This window comes from Hyperolius riggenbachi, chromosome 10 (genome assembly GCF_040937935.1).
Source record: "Hyperolius riggenbachi isolate aHypRig1 chromosome 10, aHypRig1.pri, whole genome shotgun sequence".
NCBI lineage: Eukaryota > Metazoa > Chordata > Amphibia > Anura > Hyperoliidae > Hyperolius > Hyperolius riggenbachi.
The window spans coordinates 263,370,766-263,390,977 of NC_090655.1; the positions used below are offsets into that span (position 1 = coordinate 263,370,766).

The following is a 20,212-nucleotide window of genomic DNA, read 5'->3' on the forward strand; positions in this document are numbered from 1 at the left end:
CGGGATACAATAAATGGCTGCTCAGCCCAGCTGAACACATTGCTTTGTCTAGGGACAGGCAGGATATGATGCCACAGCTTCCTGTTGCACAGCAGAGGCAGGATATGATGTCACAGCTTTCTGTTAGACAGACGGCCCCTGCTGTGCCCACGTTTGTCACAGACTAGTTATGAATGATTGTTGAGGAATCACTTCCTGTCTTGTATTTTGATGACAAACTACATTGTGTCCCAGAGTCCGGCTGTCGCTTCCAGGAGGGCTCCGTCTCTGTTCTTTATTGTCAGTCTCTCTTCCTCTGCTGGGATTAGACATCCTGCCTGGCTTGCTGCTGGGGGACCCTATAGGTGTGGGGGCCCTACAAGCTGCTACTGTGCTGTACACGATGTGGGCAGATCGGTCCAAAAGCAGATATGCGGTCTCTCATGTAAAGGTATAGAGGAAAGGATTCATCCTATGCTTAGAGGATATTTATCATGAGCTGTTGGTATGTGAGGCGATGGGTGTGGATTTCCCACCTTGGTACACCTGATGGTCTCAATGCACTTAAAGCAATGCTGAAGTGAACCTGTAATAAAAGTTAGAAACTCACCTATGGAGAGGGAAGGCTCTGGATTCTACAGAGACTTCTGTGACGCGTTCACCATTTTTCATATGGAATACATCATATCTCATATGCAGTGTCACATCAGCCAGGGATGGCAAAGGGTTAACCTTCCAGCTATCACAGGCAGGACACAGAGTTAATTAGCTCTTATCAAAGGCATTCCAAGCCCCCTGCTGTTAGTACAAGCCATCCCTCTGGAATTGTCCCTGACTGAACCTAATAAACTAATGGTGGCCATACATTAGAAGGATGGGCAAATTCGACAAAAAGACAAATTTATCTCTAGTCGAATCTGCCCACACACTATAGGCCGATTCCCATCCAATTTCAGTATGAAATCATCAGGGAATCGGCTGAGCCGCCGCGTCCACCCTGCCGCTGCCCCCAAATGTATATGTAGTGCAGTGCATTAATAAATTACCTGTCCTGTAGCAGCTTCCGCACGGTGTCCGTCCATCTCGCCGGGTAAGCCGTATACACGCTAGCGGCGCATAGTGTCTGACGTCAGACGCTTTGCGCCTTCGTGACGTCAGACATAGCGCCGCTGGCGTGTATGCGGAACCCGGCGAGATAGACGGAAACGCGTAGAGGCTGACACCGGACAGGTAATGTGTAAATGCACTACACTACATACATTTATACATTGCGGCGCCGGGGGTTTCGTTGTCTCGCCGCTCGTTCAGAATTCGGCCGCTGTACCACTGCGCACCCGACCAACCATCCTCGGCCCGACCTTTTCCAATATGCGCGATCGACCCTGCGCCCAATTTCTGTCCCGAAATTGGTCGCTTTTTCGGTCGGGCATGCACTTGGCAGCACCAATTTTGATCCAATTCGATTTCGATTATAATAATCGAATTGGATGGTCGATTAGTTGGTTGGTCGGCTAGTGCATGGCCCCCTTAAATCTCATCCCAGACTGGGTGACTGCAATAGTCCCAAATAGGGATGATCAATGAGACGCAAATTCTTCTGAAATTATGCAATTTTTTTATGCAAATGTATGCAGTTTGAAAATGGGCCAATCAGTTTAAACCCAGGTTTAAATTGATTGGTCCATTTTCAAGCTGAATACATTTGCATAAAAATTTACACCAATTCTGAATAATTTGCAGATCTGTGATCATCCCTAGTCCCAAACATTGGCACCCCTGCGTGTAGTAAACCTACTCTGATGCTATCTGTTTTCTCCTCTAGTGATGGCAGAACCATTCGCTGGGCTAACAGTCCCCTGCAAACGACAGACATTTATGTCTAATGCGAACTATACGGGCTCCTAAGTGGTACACAATGCACTCTGACCGCATCGACCGGGAATTACCATAGTAGCGGCCCCACTAGTGGAGGGCTGTGGTCACACTATGAGTGCATTGCGCAGAACTTAGGACACAAGACCCTGCGCTGTGTGTGTGCATGCTAATAGTAACTCACGTTATGTGTCCGCCGTGCATTTACCGTTTGATGCACCAAGCTGTGCTGTGCAGCTGCTTCCTAGGTGCTCTGCTACTTGTAGTGCAGCAGCTAAGCCCCCCCCAGGACTCACCCTGACCACAAAAGTCATTTTGCGCACTGATATTGACCCTGCTGTACTGATATTTTGATGTTTCATTGTGGTGTGGTGTGTGTTGTAGCAACTTTGGGATATGATAATTATAACCTGTCAGAAAATCTCATATTAATGCAGGGAACTATCTCCATTTTGCTTTGAGTCAATTTAAGTTAATTCTATATGTTTAAAAATGCCCTGATTGAATTTCAAGATTTTGTGTTTGTGAAATTAAGCAGTTATTATTTAATCAGAGCTAGATTGCAGGTTAGAATGACCCTTTATGTTCTTCTCCCCAGTACCCCGTGTGTTCCTTGTACAAGGCTTTGTTTATACTAAGATAACTCTGGAGAACTGTTTTGACCACTCAGTTCTTGCTGGAAATGCAAATGCTTAGCAAGGCCTAATAAATGCAGTAAAATGCTAAAAGGCTGCTATAAGCAGACATAGGCTTAGCATATGAAATACTTATGTATAGTGATTATAGAACTATTAGTTAATGATTTGATTAACAAGATATATATATATTAATGTACATATGTTTTTTTTTTATATTTTAATGTGAATTAACATTAATGGCTGTTTTCTATGAATACAAGCCAAATAAGACAGATGAGATGCAGTCAATTAATGATGTACCAAAGAACATACCAACTTCTTAGAACTAAAAAAAAGTTATGTAAATTACTTGATACATTTTGGCTTACCTCACTCCAATTAAGAGTACAGGTAGTCCCCGACTTACGAACGTCCGACTTACGAATGGCTCGATCCCATCGCGATGATGTCTTTTCCGCATGGTGAAGTTTGAAGGAGCGGTTTCAAACTCCCCTGAGTCCCAGCGCGTCTCCCCACAGTGGCAGCAGTTTTGGACATACAGTATCACTTTGCTTCCTGTATGTCATATAATATACACTGTTCCCCAACTCTGTCCTCAAGTACCACCAACAGTGCATGTTTTGTGGAAATCCACAGAGGCAGTTAATCAGCTCTGCTGAGACACTAATTACCTCACCTGTGCATGTTTGTGGTTTTCTGCAAAACATGTACTGTTGGTGGGCCTTGAGGACAGGGCTGGGGAACTCTGATATACAGGAAGCAGTGCTGTATGCTAGATGGAGTAGGAGGCGGAGTTGCTGGGGTGGGCAGATTATGTCCCCGGGGCTGCATGCAGCCGTTTAGTGTCTATACCTGGCCTGCATTCTCAGTGCTCCATGCAGGAGGATTGATTAATGCCGGGAGGCAGAGCAGAGGCTGTGAGTAATCACCCTGCCTGATTTCTTTTCATCCTCTCCTCCTCCTCCACCATGTGTTGCTGTTTTGATGCAGCTGCTGGCAGGTAAGAGCCTCCCTCTCTCCAACAGAGTGTTTGCAGTTTCCCTACTGTGGGCACAAGAGATTTCCCTCCCATGGAGATTAGTTTACTTTTCACTATGATTCCACATGACTCCAGAGGGCTGCAGGAGAATGAAGAGTCTCCAGCTCACTCCTCGGTACCTTGTACTTTGTGCTTGTAGGATGATGGGGTCTGCTCAGCTTCAATGAACGAAGGAGGCTTCTCACAGTGTGCCCAATCCAGAGGGACCAGACTGGGCTGGGGGGGGGGGGGGGGGGGGAGGGTAAGGGGAGCAGAGTAATGGGTTGGGTGCAGACCCAATTCTTTGCCTAAGTGGGTAATGAATGATTCTTCTACTCTGCAGTAAGCTGCTTGGAACTCTCAGCCTGCGCAATGAAAAGTGCTGTGATTTATTCCCCATGTTGCCAGTGACCAAGGATGACTAGTGTGTCATTTGTGGATGCTCTTTGTTATTGGTGCATTTATCATTTGTTGTGTAATCAGTGCCACATTTGGAACCTTATAATTGCTGCATTTGTCACTCAGGGCCTCAGTGGTGCAGGCAGTGCCAACAAATAAGAATTAATGACTGTACTTACAGTTTAGGCCCCCCAGAATTCCCTCACAGGGCACGCTACTGACTCCAACCCATCTGTAAAAAAGCTTAGGCCTTTTGTTTCTCTCCTCCCTATGCAGAATAGCAAGTTCAGCATAACAGCCTCCCCTGATCTCAGTTTACAGCACCGATCTCCATGGCTACAGCGGTGTCATGTGACCGCCGCCAGTACTTGCCATGAAAAGCCACACGCTGTGGCAAGGGAGATTGATGCTGGAAGCTGCTTGGAGCCTGTTATGCTCTGCATGCAACTCTGCATAGGGAGGGAGAGAGGAAAAGAGACACTGAATCTGGCCCTGCATCAGAGGAAGGGGCTGCTAATACTGGGGCGCCTGGCTACTTAAATTGTAAGGGGGACAAACAGAGTCACAAAGAGGGGACAAAGAGAGGCACAGAGGGGGACAAACAGGCACAGGGGTAGACAAAAAGGCACATGGAGGAACAAACAGGCACAGAGGGAGAAAGAGGAAGACACTGGAGGCAAAGAGAGGCACATAGGAAGCAAAAGGGGCAGAGATGGCACAGTGTTCCTAATTAACCGGTTCAGCACCGCAGTGCCGAAAATCTCACGCATCCGAGCAACGGTCACCTCCCATTCATTCGCCTATAAATTTATTGCTACTTATCACAATGAATTGATCTATATCTTGTTTTTACCGCCACTAATTAGGCTTTCTTTGGGTAGTACATTTTGCTAAGAATTATTTTTTTCTAAATCTATTTTAACAGGAAGATTAATAAAGAAATGAAAAAAATTCATTATTTCTCAGTTTTTGGCCATTACAGTTTGAAATTAATATTTGCTACCGTAATTAAAACTCATGTATTTTATTTGCCCATCTGTCCCAGTTATTACACCGTTTAAACGATGTCCCTATCACAATTTATGGTGCCGATATTTCATTTAGAAATAAAGGTGCATTTTTTCAATTTGCGTCCATCACTATTTATAAGCTTATAATTTTAAATAATATACAGTGGTGTGAAAAACTATTTGCCCCCTTCCTGATTTCTTATTCTTTTGCATGTTTGTCAAACTTAATTGTTTCTGCTCATCAAAAACCGTTAACTATTAGTCAAAGATATCATAATTGAACACAAAATGCAGTTTTAAATGATGGTTTTTATTATTTAGTGAGAAAAAAACCTCAAAACTTACATGGCCCTGTGTGAAAAAGAAATTGCCCCCTGAACCTAATAACTGGTTGGGCCACCCTTAGCAGCAATAACTGCAATCAAGCATTTGCGATAACTTGCAACGAGTCCTTTACAGCGCTTTGGAGGAATTTTGGCCCACTCATCTTTGCAGAATTGTTGTAATTCAGCTTTATTTGAGGGTTTTCTAGCATGAACCGCCTTTTTAAGGTCATGCCACAACAGCTCAATAGGATTCAGGTCAGGACTTTGACTAGGCCACTCCAAAGTCTTCATTTTGTTTTTCTTCAGCCATTCAGAGGTGGATTTGCTGGTGTGTTTTGGGTCATTGTCCTGCTGCAGCACCCAAGATCGCTTCAGCTTGAGTTGACGAACAGATGGCCGGACTTTCTCCTTCAGGATTTTTTGGTAGACAGTAGAATTCATGGTTCCATCTATCACAGCAAGCCTTCCAGATCCTGAAGCAGCAAAACAACCCCAGACCATCACACTACCACCACCATATTTTACTGTTGGTATGATGTTCTTTTGCTGAAGTGCTGTGTTACTTCTACGCCAGATGTAACAGGACACGCACCTTCCAAACAGTTCAACTTTTGTCTCGTCGGTCCACAAGGTATTTTCCCAAAAGTCTTGGCAATCATTAAGATGTTTTTTTTAGCAAAATTGAGATGAGCCTTAATGTTCTTTTTGCTTAAAAGTGGTTTGCACCTTGGATATCTGCCATGCAGGCCGTTTTTGCCCAGTCTCTTTCTTATGGTGGAGTCGTGAACACTGACCTTAATTGAGGCAAGTGAGGCCTGCAGTTCTTTAGATGTTGTCCTGGGGTCTTTTGTGGCCTCTCGGATGAGTTTTCTCTGCGCTCTTGGGGTAATTTTGGTCGGCTGGTCACTCCTGGGAAGGTTCATCACTGTTCCATGTGTTTGCCATTTGTGGATAATGGCTCTCACTGTGGTTTGCTGGAGTCCCAAAGCTTTAGAAATGGCTTTATAACCTTTACCAGACTGATAGATCTCAATTACAGTACTTTTGTTCTCATTTGTTCCTGAATTTCTTTGGATCTTGGCATGTCTAGCTTTTGAGGTGCTTTTGGTCTACTTCTCTGTGTCAGATAGCTCCAATTTAAGTGATTTCTTGATTGAACCAGATGTGACAGTAATCAGGCCTGGGGGGTGACTACAGAAATTGAACTCAGGTGTGATATACCACAGTTAAGTTATTTTTTAACAAGGGGGGCAATTACTTTTTCACACAGGGCCATTTAGATTTGGAGTTTTTTTTCTCACTAAATAATAAAAACCATCATTTAAAACTGCATTTTGTGTTCAATTATGTTATCTTTGACTAATAGTTAACGGTTTTTGATGAGCAGAAACATTTAAGTGTGACAAACATGTAAAAGAATAAGAAATCAGGAAGGGGGCAAATAGTTTTTCACACCACTGTAATAACATATTCTCTTGACATGCATATTTAAAAAGTTCAGACCCTTGGGTAACTATTTATGTTGTTTTTGTATTTTTTTAATTGTATTTTTTTTTAATAAAAAAAATGTATGTGGGTAATTTTTGGTGTGGGAGGGAAACTGCTAATTTTAAATGTAAAATAATATTTTTTTTTAATTAAAAATGTATGTGGGTGCAGTTTACTATTTGTGAAAAAAGTCCAAGATGCGAACGATCTCGCATCCAGGAACTAAAATGCTGAGGAGAAGTTTCCTGGGGGCAGAAATACCGCGCTCTCTGGATAGAAAGCCTCAGTATTTCTGCGGGGAAGTTAGATCGGTGAATGGGAATTATATTCCCATTCACTGATCGGGGGGTTAGCGGCGGGCGGCGGCAGCAGTGCCTATCTGGACGAGTAAGCTCGTCCAGATAGGCCGAACTGGTTAAGAATGGATTCAGGTTAAGAAACAGACAGACACAGAACATTTATATTGCGCTTTTCTCCTGGCTCTGAGCGCCAGAGCTGCAGCCACTAGGACATGTTCTACAGGCAGTAGCAATGTTAGGGAGTCTTACCCAAGCATCCTTACTGAATAGGTGCTGGCTTACTGAAAAGGAACAAACCTACAGTCCCTATCTCGTTCATTAACTGGGGACTACCTGTATTAGATCTATGGTCTATGATAGATGGTATAGAACACCACCTGTGTCATAAGATCTAAATAAAATATTTATTGGCTTCATTATGATTAAAAACAGATGGCAGCTGTTTATGTAGAATAAACCAAGTGACGTCAGATATAAACGCACCTGCTCAGATAACCCAATCGTTTAATATTTCACAATTTAGAGAAGGAATAAACGAAAAAAAAAAATCAAGTAATAATTGTTGTGCGTCACCAAAAACCCCCTAAAAGCCACCATCTTAGAAACATTTTATTATATAAGGCCTAACAGGCTGGCATGGTATGTTCATTGATCTCTACTGAGATGGACTGAGGCCTAGCTGAAAGACTGACAACCTTCCACAGCGATTCTAGAATCCAAGAGAGGTAATACGCATTATTCTTAGTGAATTTACATAAACGTTATAAACTCAAAATTTTAAAGCTTCAGCATTTTAAGTTTTAATTAAATAATATTTTTAATATACACCAATCAATAAGCATTGCTATATAAATGGAATTGAAAGCTTCAGGTCAACTATTATTATTATTATTTAGTATTTATATAGCGCTGACATCTTCGGCAGCGCCATACAAAGTATATACAGTCTTGTCACTAACTGACCCTCAAAGGAGCTGAACAATCTAGTCCCTACTATAGTCATATGTCTATATTGTGTAGTGTATGTATTGTAGCCTAGGGTCAATTTTTTTTTTTTTAGGGGGAAAGCCAATTAACTTATCAGTATGTTTTCGGGATGTGGGAGGAAACCGGAGTGCCCAGAGAAAACCCATGCAGACACGGGGAGAACATACAAACTCCTTGCAGATGTTGACCTGGCTGGGATTCGAACCAGGGACCTAGCGCTGCAAGGCAAGAGCGTCAACCACGACACCACCGTGCTACCCAGCTTTGATTAAGATATAACCACTTAATCACTATATCTACGCCCTGCGGGAGGACTGTTCCCGTTCCAGGGAGGTAGATTTTCTTCTATTCTCTATGTGCAGCATGAGTGAATGCCCCCCCCCCCCTTCCGCATGGCAGTGTAATCTAATCTAAGTGACCATGATCAATGGCCACTGCCCACAATGAGATGCCCTGGTCGGAAGAGAACGTGGGGGACATCTTGTGGCCTAATAGTAAAATTACACCTACATGTACTTTTTAAATAAAAATACATGCATATACAGTCGAAATTAATCCCTTATCTTACTCATAGTTACTCCAAAAAATGAATATATATATATATATATATATATATATATATATATATATATATAGTATATATCTTAAATAGTTACCTTAGGGACTCAACTGTTATACTTGCAAATGACAAATGAAGGCTTGACATTAGTGATGGACGCAAAATGGAAAAAATACACCTTTATTGCCAAATAAAATATTGCCCCCATACATTGTAGTAGGGAAATATTTTAAATGTTGTAATAACCGTGACAAAAGGGCAAATAAAATAGGCGAGTTTTAATTACAATAGCATGTATTGTTTTAAAACTATAATGGCCAAAAACTGGGAAATAATGACATTTTTCAATTTTTTTTTATTATTCCCATTAAAATACATTTAGCATAAAATAATTCTTAGCAAAACATACCACCCAAAGAAAGCTTAATTGGTGGTGAAAAATTATTATTTCATTGTGATAAGTAGTGATAAAGTTGTAGGTGAATGAAAGGGAGGAGCGCTGAAAGGTGAAAGATGCTCTGGTTCACAAGGGGAAAAACCCCTCAGAGGTGAAGTGGTTAAAGTTCTTTATACAAGAATAGAACTCTATATACTACTAATAAGGATAAAGCTATATTTGTGTGCACCATACATTGTACAATCGCGAAGACAACAATTATCGATGGAGGTTTCAACCTACAGAAGAAGAGTTACTATGTTGATAAAAGGAACATTGACAATGTATATCAGAGGATGGATAACAAGTGAAGTGATGTATATTTCTGTATATACGCTTTATCTTCTTATTTATATCAACATAACTTTAGAAAATTTAGATGAGTGTTGCATATTTTTTGTCCAGAGGTAACCTGTTAGCCTATAAAAAAAAAATTCTGTCTATAGAGACAGAGGGACTACACTACCACTACAAATCCACTACTTCCTATATTGATTATGTTGATTTATAGGCATGGTGTCATGAACCGCAGTCTCACCTCTGCTGCCTCCAGCAGCACGAGCGCCGCTCTCATTCAGCGATGCGGGTCTGTTGCTTCCGCGGCCACCAGGCGTGATCGGGGTTCCTCTGCACAAGGCCCTCTCGAGGAGGCTAGTAATGCTGGCACTTTCAAACACACGCGCGCAGCAAGTGAGAGGCCTTATAGACTTAGGAAGCGTGTCAGCTGATCAGCAATCAGCTGGCACATCTCTGCCCTAGTTTACTCCTGATTGATCACCTGTTCAGAAGGCAGGGCTACAGACCCAGAGCTGCCTATATATTCCTTGAGCGGTCAGTGCTCTGGTGTCTGTTGTAGCTGACAGTTCTCTGTTAAGCCTCAGACCCGTAGTCAGATCCGTGGTACATTTGAACTGGCAGGACCCCATGGATTTGTACACTAGTTAGCAGGGCTGTGGAGTCGGAGTCGTGGAGTCGGGCAATTTTGGGTGCCTGGAGTCGGAGTCGGGGAAAAATGCACCGACTCCGAATGAATTTGTAACTGTAATTAAATAAGAAAATATGATAAAATGTTCTATTTCTCAGATAATAGTCATTAAAAATAATGTATATATACAGTGTATATACAGTAATAGCTGTGCTTAGTCCACAAAAATGAAATAAACCAATCAAAATTAGTTACTTGTGCTGCTTCAATAAAGCAGTCCCCGTATTTTTAAGGTCAGATGTACATATCTGATTGTGACTGTATATATGATGTGTACACAGGAATCTCTTATATATACTAAATAACATCTATGCTGTAAGAATAAAGCCTGATGTGTAGCTGTGTCACTAATAGATATGGTCAATGAGATGGAAATAATTCTGCACTGATGCTGATTTATGCAAATGTATGCACTCCCTTTGCTGATGAAATCAAATAATTTGATATGTTGTTAAAATTTGCTTTGGTGACTACAAATTAAAGGGTAACTGAGACGGATGAAAAGTAAAGTTTTATACATACCTGGGGCTTCCTCCAGCCCCCTTCAGGCTAATCAGTCCCTCACTGTCCTCCACCACCCGGATCTTCTGCTATGAGTCCTGGTAATTCAGCCAGTCAGCGCTGTCCGGCCGCATGCCGCTCCCACAGCCAAGAACATTCTGCACCTGCGCAATAGTGCTGCACAGGTGTAGTATGCTCCTGGCGGCGGAGTGTGTGCATGCGCACTACGCCCGAAACCTGGGGGGCCCCCCCAACATATGCCCCGGAACAAAAATCGGCATTAGGGGACCTTTTTTGCAGCTGGTATAGTCAGGGTGTGAAGTCCCAATCGGTCGGAGCTTCACATTATGGCTATCCCAGCCTGCATGGGGTACAAGGGGTTAAAAAGTTTCAGGAGGGGGGACCCCACATCATTTTTTTTTTTTAATTCCCACACTCTAAACATAAAAAATTTTTGGGAAAATAGAAAAAAATGCCAGGGATCTTCATACAGCCATATTGCGGCTATATAGCGATCCCTGGCCAAAGCGCTGCGGCTGCATATAGACCCCCTGGAAACCTGGTCAGGAAATTTATTGCGCTTTCGTTTGATGCATGTAAAATTACACTACCGTTAGGTTTGCTACTAAAAGTGACATTTACCACATTTAAAAGTATACTTTTTTCCTTCGAAACTTTAAAATCGATTTTCTCAAAAACTATAAGATCTTTTTGAAAAATTGTTTTTTCCTCTTATTCCTAATGATCTCCTTAACATATCCTGCAAATTTAGGGTTTCTAGCATTTAAGGTGGATTTGCTATCAACCATTAAAGTCGGCAGGTTTTTAAATGTGTATTTTTTTCCTTTGAAACTTTAAAATTGATTTTCTCAAAAACTATAAGGCCGATTTGAAAACATTTTTTTCCTCTTGTAGCCACTGGGGGCCCCTACAAGCTCTGGGGCCCTGGGTCAGCTGCCTCCCCTGCCTCTATGGTAGCGCCGGCCCTGCTCTTACATGTACCCACACTTACATTGCCTAGGGCCTGATAGATGTTCTTTGTGCGGTTTGTACCTTTTACAAGTACTCTTACCAAGGACTAGTTTTAGTCTAAAGGGAATAAATATAGTAGTCTACAGATCCTTCTCACTTCAGTTGTCTTATAAAATTCCTAAGCGTTGGCAGTTAAGAGACGAATTTCACGTTACATACTTTTAATCAACAAAATTGTAATATGCAAATTAGAGGAGTCAGAGTCGAGGAGTCAGAGTCGGAGGAATCCTAAACTGAGGAGTCGGAGTCGTGGATTTTTGGACCGACTCCACAGCCCTGCTAGTTAGTCTTGCAATTCTGTGTATTATTGCCTTGTGATTACTCTGTGTTCAACCTATTTCCTGTTTATCTACTCTGCTTCTAGTCTCACACCTTGTACCTTTGCCTATCTGATCCTTGTTGCAAACTCTTTGCCTGTCTTACCGTTTACGCTATTGTCTGACCCTCTGGTACCTCTGCCCATCTGATCTCTGTTGCTGACTTATTGCCTGTTTATTGATTATCCTTCTGTCTCACCCACTGGCCTGTCAGACATCTGATTTCCGGTTTGACCTCGGCTAGCATTAGACTAATCTCGACTCCTTTGGTGCCACACGTATTCTGCGGCACCCAGGACTCTGTCTGACTGTCAGGTAGGCGTCACTATCTGACAGTCGTTACACATCGTCCTTTACGTAGTCAATAATAATTTAAGGCCGAGATCGATTAGATATTTGACACACCCTTATCAGATCTGTCACGTGGCCTAGTTCTTTACTAGAGGGATATTTTAGCTACTTTTCACTTCAGTCTCCCCTCCCCCAAACATCACTCACATTCTTACAGCCCCTCCCCCAATTATAGGCATCATGTGATCTATACTGTGCCCAGCTGGGGCATATTTCTTAGTCAATTTAATAAGTCTTTTAAATATCTAATGTTTGTCACTCACCTGTGCTCATCTCTGTAATAATGTCTTCCTCCTTAGATGCTCTAATCACGTCTTCCTCCTCTGCAGGCTGCTGATCATTCCTCACATACGTCTCTTCTTCTTTAATTGTCCCCATCATGTCATCCACCTCAATAGACTGCTGATCACTCCTCACATATGTCTCTTCTTCTTCCTCTTTAATTGTCCCCATCATGTCACCCTCCTCCATAGACTGATCACTCCTCACATAAGTCTCTTCTTCTTTTTCTTCTTTAATTGTCCCCATCATGTCACCCTCCTCCATAGACTGCTGATCACTCCTCACATACGTCTCTTCTTTTTTTTCTTCTTTAATTGTCCCCATCATGTCACCCTCCTCCATAGACTGCTGATCACGCCTCACATATGTCTCTTCTTCTTCCTCTTTAATTGTCCTCATCATGCCTCCCTCCTCCATAGACTGCTGATCACGCCTCACATATGTCTCTTCTTCCTTCTCTTTAATTGTCCTCATCATGTCTCCCTCCTCCATAGACTGCTGATCACTCCTCACATATGTCTCTTCTTTTTCTTTAATTGTCCCCATCATGTCACCCTTCTCAATATACAGTTGATCACTCCTCACATACTTTTCTTCTTCCTCTTTAATTGTCCCCATCATGTCACCCTCCTCTGTAGATTGCTGATCATTCCTCACATACTTTTCTTCTTCCTCTTTAATTGTCCTTATCATGCCACGCTCGTCCATAGACTGCTGATCACTCCTCACAAACGTCTCTTGTTCTTTGAGCTCAGATCTCAGTTCTGAAAAGGATAACAGATTATAGCTGTAAGATATTAGCAGTAATAAACAGAGCACAGAAAAGCACATAATTTGCTAGGGGTTGATAATATCCCATAAGCTGTGGTCTCCTGCACATTCAGCACCACAGTCCTCTCTTCCAACCTGCCTTGCTCATCATCTGGTGCTTCTCTCCTCCTCTCCATGCACACATTCCTGGGAGGTTACAGCAGTGCCGGCAGCGGTAGATGGATGAGGATGTGAGGTGAGAACAGCTGGAGACAGAGGGAGATAGCAGAGGCCTGCAGCTAATTAGCTATAAATTATCATTACTTATGGCTCTGGCACCTGATGAACTATATGCCAATACCAGGACCAAAGCAGAAGAGGCCACCCAACCACTCTCCAGCTGCAGCCTCCATTTTCTCTGCCTGTCCTACCAGCCACGCCCCTTGTTACCTGGCCCCACCCCCAAGCTGTGACCCACCAGCCAACATCTTTCTGCAGACTCCAACCTCTCCCACTGCGGGACTACACAACACCAGTGACTCCTGACTCCACATTGGCTTCTCCCCACCAGAGATACAATGGATATGGTCATCCGGCAGCACTGTCACCTCTGCTGAAAATGGACACAATGGACAGATCCTGCTCCTTCAGAACTTCCCTCCCTGAGACCTCCACTGACCCACAACAACTCTATTGTACAACATGTTATTGGCTGCCAGAATCTCTTCCATGAATAAGGACACTTTAATATGCGAGGGGGGGGATTTAACTTCTCTTTCTATGGCTCAGACAAAAAAAAATAATAAAAAACTGTCTAATAGAAGCTATGAAAAAATGACTTCAATATTAAAGGCCTTCCGACTAGTAGATGCATGGAGGGTGTTTAATTTAGGTGCACTCATCTATTCTTGCTATTTAAATACCAGGGCTGTGGAGGCGATAAAAAAATCCACCGACTCCGACTCCTCAGTTTAGGATTCCACCGACTCCGACTCCTCTAATTTGCATATTACAATCTTGTTGATTGAAAGTATGTAACATGAAATTTGTCTCTTAACTGCAAACGCTTAGAAATTTCACTGAAGAGAGAAGGATATGTAGACTGCTATATTTATTCCCTTTAGACTAAAATTAGTCCTTGGTAAGAGTACTTGTAAAAGGTACAGACCGAAACAAAGAACATCAACCAGGCCCTAGGCAATGTGACTGTGGGTACATGTAAGAGTGATGTGCAGGTACGCTGCAGGGGAATGAGGAGATTCTTCCTCTATTACACATTCTTCATGCACAATCTGAACCAGGTTTATGGGTGATAGACAACACCTCTGTGTTCAATGTGCACAACATTCTCAGTGGATTCCCTGCAGCTCTGTGGGGAGTGCATATGTAGAGTATAGTACTACTGTGTAACAAAGTAAACCAGAGACAGATGAAATTAAAGTTTTATACATACCTGGGGCTTCCTCCAGCCCCCTTCAGGCTAATCAGTCCCTCGCTGTCCTCCTCCGCCACCTGGATCTTCTGCTATGAGTCCAGGTGCTTGAGCCAGTCTGGTGTAGTGCGCAAGCACACACTCCGCCGCCGGGAGCGTACTACACCCGCGCAGCACTATTGCGCAGGTGCAAAATGCTCTTGGCTGTAGGAGCGACACGTGGTCGGACTGCGCTGACTGGCTGAATTACCAGGACTCATAGCAGAAGATCCAGGTGGTGGAGGACAGCGAGGGACTGATTAGCCTGAAGGGGGCTGGAGGAAGCCTCAGGTATGTATAACACTTTACTTTTCATCCGTCTCAGGTACCCTATAATTTGTAGTCACCAAACCAAATTTTAACAACATATCAAATTATTTGATTTCATGAGCAAAGAGAGTGCATACATTTGCATAAATCAGAATCAATGCAGAATTATGTCCATCTCATTGACCATCTCTATTAGTGACACGGCTACACATCAGGCTTTATACTTACAGCATAGATGTTATTTAGTATATATAAGTGATTCCTGTGTACACATCATATATACAGTCACAATCAGATGTGTATATCTGACTTTAAAAATACGGGGGCTGCTTTATTGAAGCAGCACAAGTAACTCATTTTGATTAGTTTATTTCATTTTTGTGGACTAAGCACAGCTATTACTGTATATATAAATTATTTATGATGACTATTATCTGAGAAATAGAACATTTTATCATATTTTCTATTTTATTACAGTTTAAATTCATTAGGAGTCAGTGCATTTTTTCCTGACTCCAGGTACCCAAAATTGCTTCAACTGCACGACTCCACAGCCCTGTTAAATACACACGATTCTTACTCTAGGAATGACTTTTTTTGTTTTTACAATAGGAACAACTCCTTCATGTAGCTGATATCAAAACCGGAAATTCTATTTACTCTGATAAGGTGGCCACACACCAGACATTTGTTTACATTTCTTTTAAATTTAAGAAATACAATCTATTTTTCTTAGTGAGTGTAACACCTGAAAAATCTGAGCAATGTACCACACACCTGTGCTCAATCTTTCCCCAAATATGAAGAAAAATGAGTTCAAACTCTGAAAAAATTGATTGCTTGTACACAGAAACTGACAATCTACCCGACACCATTACATTTTCATCAAAATTGATCAGAAAAATCCACCACTTCTAATCAACTTATACAGGAAAAAATAAGAAAATTCGATTGGACTTCCTGTTCAAAAAAAAAAAAAAAAACAAACACTTTTGATTTTTCTGTACAACCAATCGTTTTTATCGAATTGCCATAAAATAATTGTATTGTACTGGGTGTGTGGCCACATTAACAATTAAGTGCAACCTAATACTAGATGCTGGTCACTAGATACAGAGTTATAGCAAGACCCAGAAGTAAGAAATAGCATCAAAAAGCAAATACCTAAGTTCTGTCATTTCCAAATGAAAACCCCTCTGGGATTCTTATAAATCCTACCTGAGAGGTGAATTTATTTTTCAGAGGGATAGAAAAAAAAAGCAAGCTACATTAAACTCCTATTCATCAGGACTTTCCACCCTAGAAGCAGAACATAAGGTGGCACCCTCCATGCGTCTCAGGGCCAAGGTGGACAAGACTAAAGCAAAGATTACATGCTTAACACTATAAGAGGGGGGCGTGGCCTGAAGCCAATGCTCTGAGGATGCAAGTGACAGAGGCACCAGTGCAATGACCAGTTAAGCCATCCTGAATGGCATCCTGGCGTCCCACAGCAGCGCTCAAACTTCAGGCAAGGGTCACCGAAAAAGCCTTGCAAGTTCTAGCATTTGAGACTAGGTGGCACCGACATGTGGAGCAACGCCGACCTCCAAACTGAAGACGAGACCTTGCAGCCGCCTGCTGAACCCCGTCCGATAGACCAGATACTGGAGGGCGTCTCCTCTGTCAGGCCAGTCTCGCAGCTATCACAGTAAAGCTGGAGGAGGTGAGCCCTGATGTCTCCCTCTTCAGGCAGGACATGCATAATCTGTGCTCCAGAGAGACCGAAACAGAAGACCTCATAGGAACACTAGAAGATACTAGGCCTGTCCAGCCTGCTATAGCTGATACCAAAAGGAACTTACTACACTGCATGCCTGGCAAGATGATTGGGAGAACAGGAACCAGAGGTACAATGTGCAGCTCCTGGGCCCAAACCCTGAGAAATTCACTCAGCAACTACTACTAGACCTGCTCCGTAAAGAAACATTCTCTTCTGTATTCATCATTGAGAGAGCGCACCACATTTCCCATAAAGCACCTGTTCCTGGAGAACCGCTGTTCTCTTTTCAAGGTCCTCAATTACAGAGATCGAGACGCCATCTTTAGAAGTGGTAAGATTGGCCAAATAAAATTGGACGTGTGTACACACCCTTATGCTTTATACAGTGAGACCTTTACCTTTTTCTCTTTACCCCCTTCAGTCCCTCCCATAATCATTTAGCATAAGAATATGAAATATGAAAACCCCCTGAGCTGTTCTGGAGGGAGAAGAGATAAAAAATACTTAAAACCTTAGGAGGGCGCTGCAATACCTGGGGGATGATATTGTGGAGGGCATATGGCTACACTGTGGGGCAATATGGCAATGCTAGGGGCAGAAGAGGCTATACAGAGGAAATGCCAGCACTGGAGGGACATTGCTATATTCCATATACATCTTCTCTTGTCTCTGTGATGTGACTGAATTATTACTAGGAAGGTAAGATGCCGGCACTGGAGGGACATGGCTATATTCTATATACATCTTCTCTTGTCTCTGTGATGTGACTGAATTATTACTAGGAAGGTGAGATGCCGGCACTGGAGGGACATGGCTATATTCCATATACATCTTCTCTTGTCTCTGTGATGTGAGTTATTACTAGGAAGGTGAGATGCCAGCACTGGAGGGACATGGCTATATTCCATATACATCTTCTCTTGTCTCTGTGATGTGACTGAACTATTACTAGGAAGGTGAGATGCCAGCACTGGAGGGACATGGCTATATTCCATATACATCTTCTCTTGTCTCTGTGATGTGACTGAATTATTACTAGGAAGGTGAGATGCCGGCACTGGAGGGACATGGCTATATTCCATATACATCTTCTCATGTCTCTGTGATGTGACTGAATTATTACTAGGAAGGTGAGATGCCGGCACTGGAGGGACATGGCTATATTCCATATACATCTTCTCTGGTCTCTGTGATGTGAATTATTACTAGGAAGGTGAGATGCCAGCACTGGAGGGACATGGCTATATTCCATATACATCTTCTCTTACCTCTGTGATGTGACTGAATTATTACTAGGAAGGTGAGAGACCAGCACTGGGGGGACATGGCTATATTCCATATATATCTTATCTTGTCTCTGTGATGTGACTGAATTATTACTAGGAAGGTGAGAGACCAGCACTGGGGGGACATGGCTATATTCCATATACATCTTCTCTTGTCTCTGTGATGTGACTGAATTATTACTAGGTATATGAGATGCCTGCACTGGAGGGACATGGCTATATTCCATACACATCTTCTCTTGTCTCTCTGATGTGAATTATTACTAGGAAGGTGAGATGCCAGCACTGGAGGGACATGGCTATATTCCATATACATCTTCTCTTGTCTCTGTGATGTGAATTATTACTAGGAAGGTGAGATGCCAGCACTGGGGGGACACGGCTATATTCCATATACATCTTCTCTTGTCTCTGTGATGTGACTGAATTATTACTAGGAAGGTGAGATGCCGGCACTGGAGGGACATGGCTATATTCCATATACATCTTCTCTTGTCTCTGTGATGTGACTGAATTATTACTAGGAAGGTGAGATGCCGGCACTGGAGGGACATGGCTATATTCCATATACATCTTCTCTTGTCTCTGTGATGTGAATTATTACTAGGAAGGTGAGATGCCAGCACTGGGGGGACATGGTTATATTCCATATACATCTTCTTTTGTCTCTGTGATGTGACTGAATTATTACTAGGAAGGTGAGGTGCCAGCACTGGGGATACATGGGTATATTCCATATACCTCTTCTCTTGTCTCTGTGATGTGACTGAATTATTACTAGGAAGGTGAGATGCCGGCACTGGAGGGACATGGCTATATTGCATATACATCTTTCCTTGTCTCTGTGATGTGACTGAATTATTGCTAGGAAGGTGAGATGCCGGCACTGGAGGGACATGGCTATATTCCATATACATCTTTCCTTGTCTCTGTGATGTGACTGAATTATTGCTAGGAAGGTGAGATGCCGGCACTGGAGGGACATGGCTATATTCCATATACACCTTCTCCTGTCTCTGCGATGTGACTGAATTATTACTAGGAAGGTGAGATGCCGGCACTGGAGGGACATGGCTATATTCCATATACATCTTCTCTTGTCTCTGTGATGTGAGTTATTACTAGGAAGGTGAGATGCCAGCACTGGTGGGACATGGCTATATTCCATATACATCTTCTCTTGTCTCTGTGATGTGACTGAATTATTACTAGGAAGGTGAGATGCCGGCACTGGAGGGACATGGCTATATTCCATATACATCTTCTCCTGTCTCTGTGATGTGAATTATTACTAGGAAGGTGAGATGCCAGCACTGGAGGGACGTGGCTATATTCCATATACATCTTCTCTTGTCTCTGTGATGTGAGTTATTACTAGGAAGGTGAGATGCCGGCACTGGAGGGACATGGCTATAGTCCATATACATCTTCTCTTGTCTCTGTGATGTGACTGAATTATTACTAGGAAGGTGAGTTGCCAGCCATAATCTATGGCAGTGTTTCTCAACATTTTATTGGTAAGTACCCCTTTTAAAAGCTTATACTCACCAAGTACCCCTCTAGCATAGTAACCATTATCACAAGTACCCCTTGACAAATATATATTTAATCATAGTACATGATAATTGGTTCTAAACCATTTCTAAGCATTTACAATTGCTTTTAATTAGTTAAAACACTAATCTGGTGTTGTTTAAATAAGATACATCATTTTCATAAAATCTAAATGTGTTATTCTTGGTTAAATATATCAAGCCTGAGTACCCCCTGGAACCATCAGAAGTACCCCCTGGGGTACGCGTACCACACGTTGAGAACCTAGGATCTATGGCACATGTAGAGGGGCCACTGGAAAACTGGCAAACAAGTCACAGCAGTTATATAAAAATCCCTTGTATGGCAATTACTGCAAGGGAGATGATCAGGATAGTGACAGGAGTACTATGACCTCCTCTGTAACAAAGTATGTCCACCCCGACCTCTGCTCTGCTCAATATAGAACAATAATCACACAATTACCTCTTCCAGCCATGTGCTTTCTCCACCTCCTGCAACTTAATCCTCTTGCTGTTACGTCATTTCCTTTCTTTGTCTTCTTTTTTTCCTGTTTGTGCGTTCCACCTGGGAGAGGTCTTGTCGCCATCTTGTGGTAAATAGACTAACTGCAACCTCTGTGGAATCACCTGCACTCAGC

At 42.6% G+C, this 20,212-nt stretch overlaps 1 protein-coding gene across 1 annotated transcript in view; it reads right to left on the reverse strand.

Annotated features, from left to right (window-relative positions):
- Positions 1–20,212, reverse strand: part of LOC137537151 (uncharacterized) — a 226,508-nt gene that overhangs the window by 133,500 nt on the left and 72,796 nt on the right. Inside the window, exon 4 of the mRNA XM_068259275.1 lies at positions 12,461–13,243. Coding sequence (XP_068115376.1) covers positions 12,461–13,243 — 783 coding nt within the window. The remainder of the gene's footprint in view (positions 1–12,460; positions 13,244–20,212) is intronic.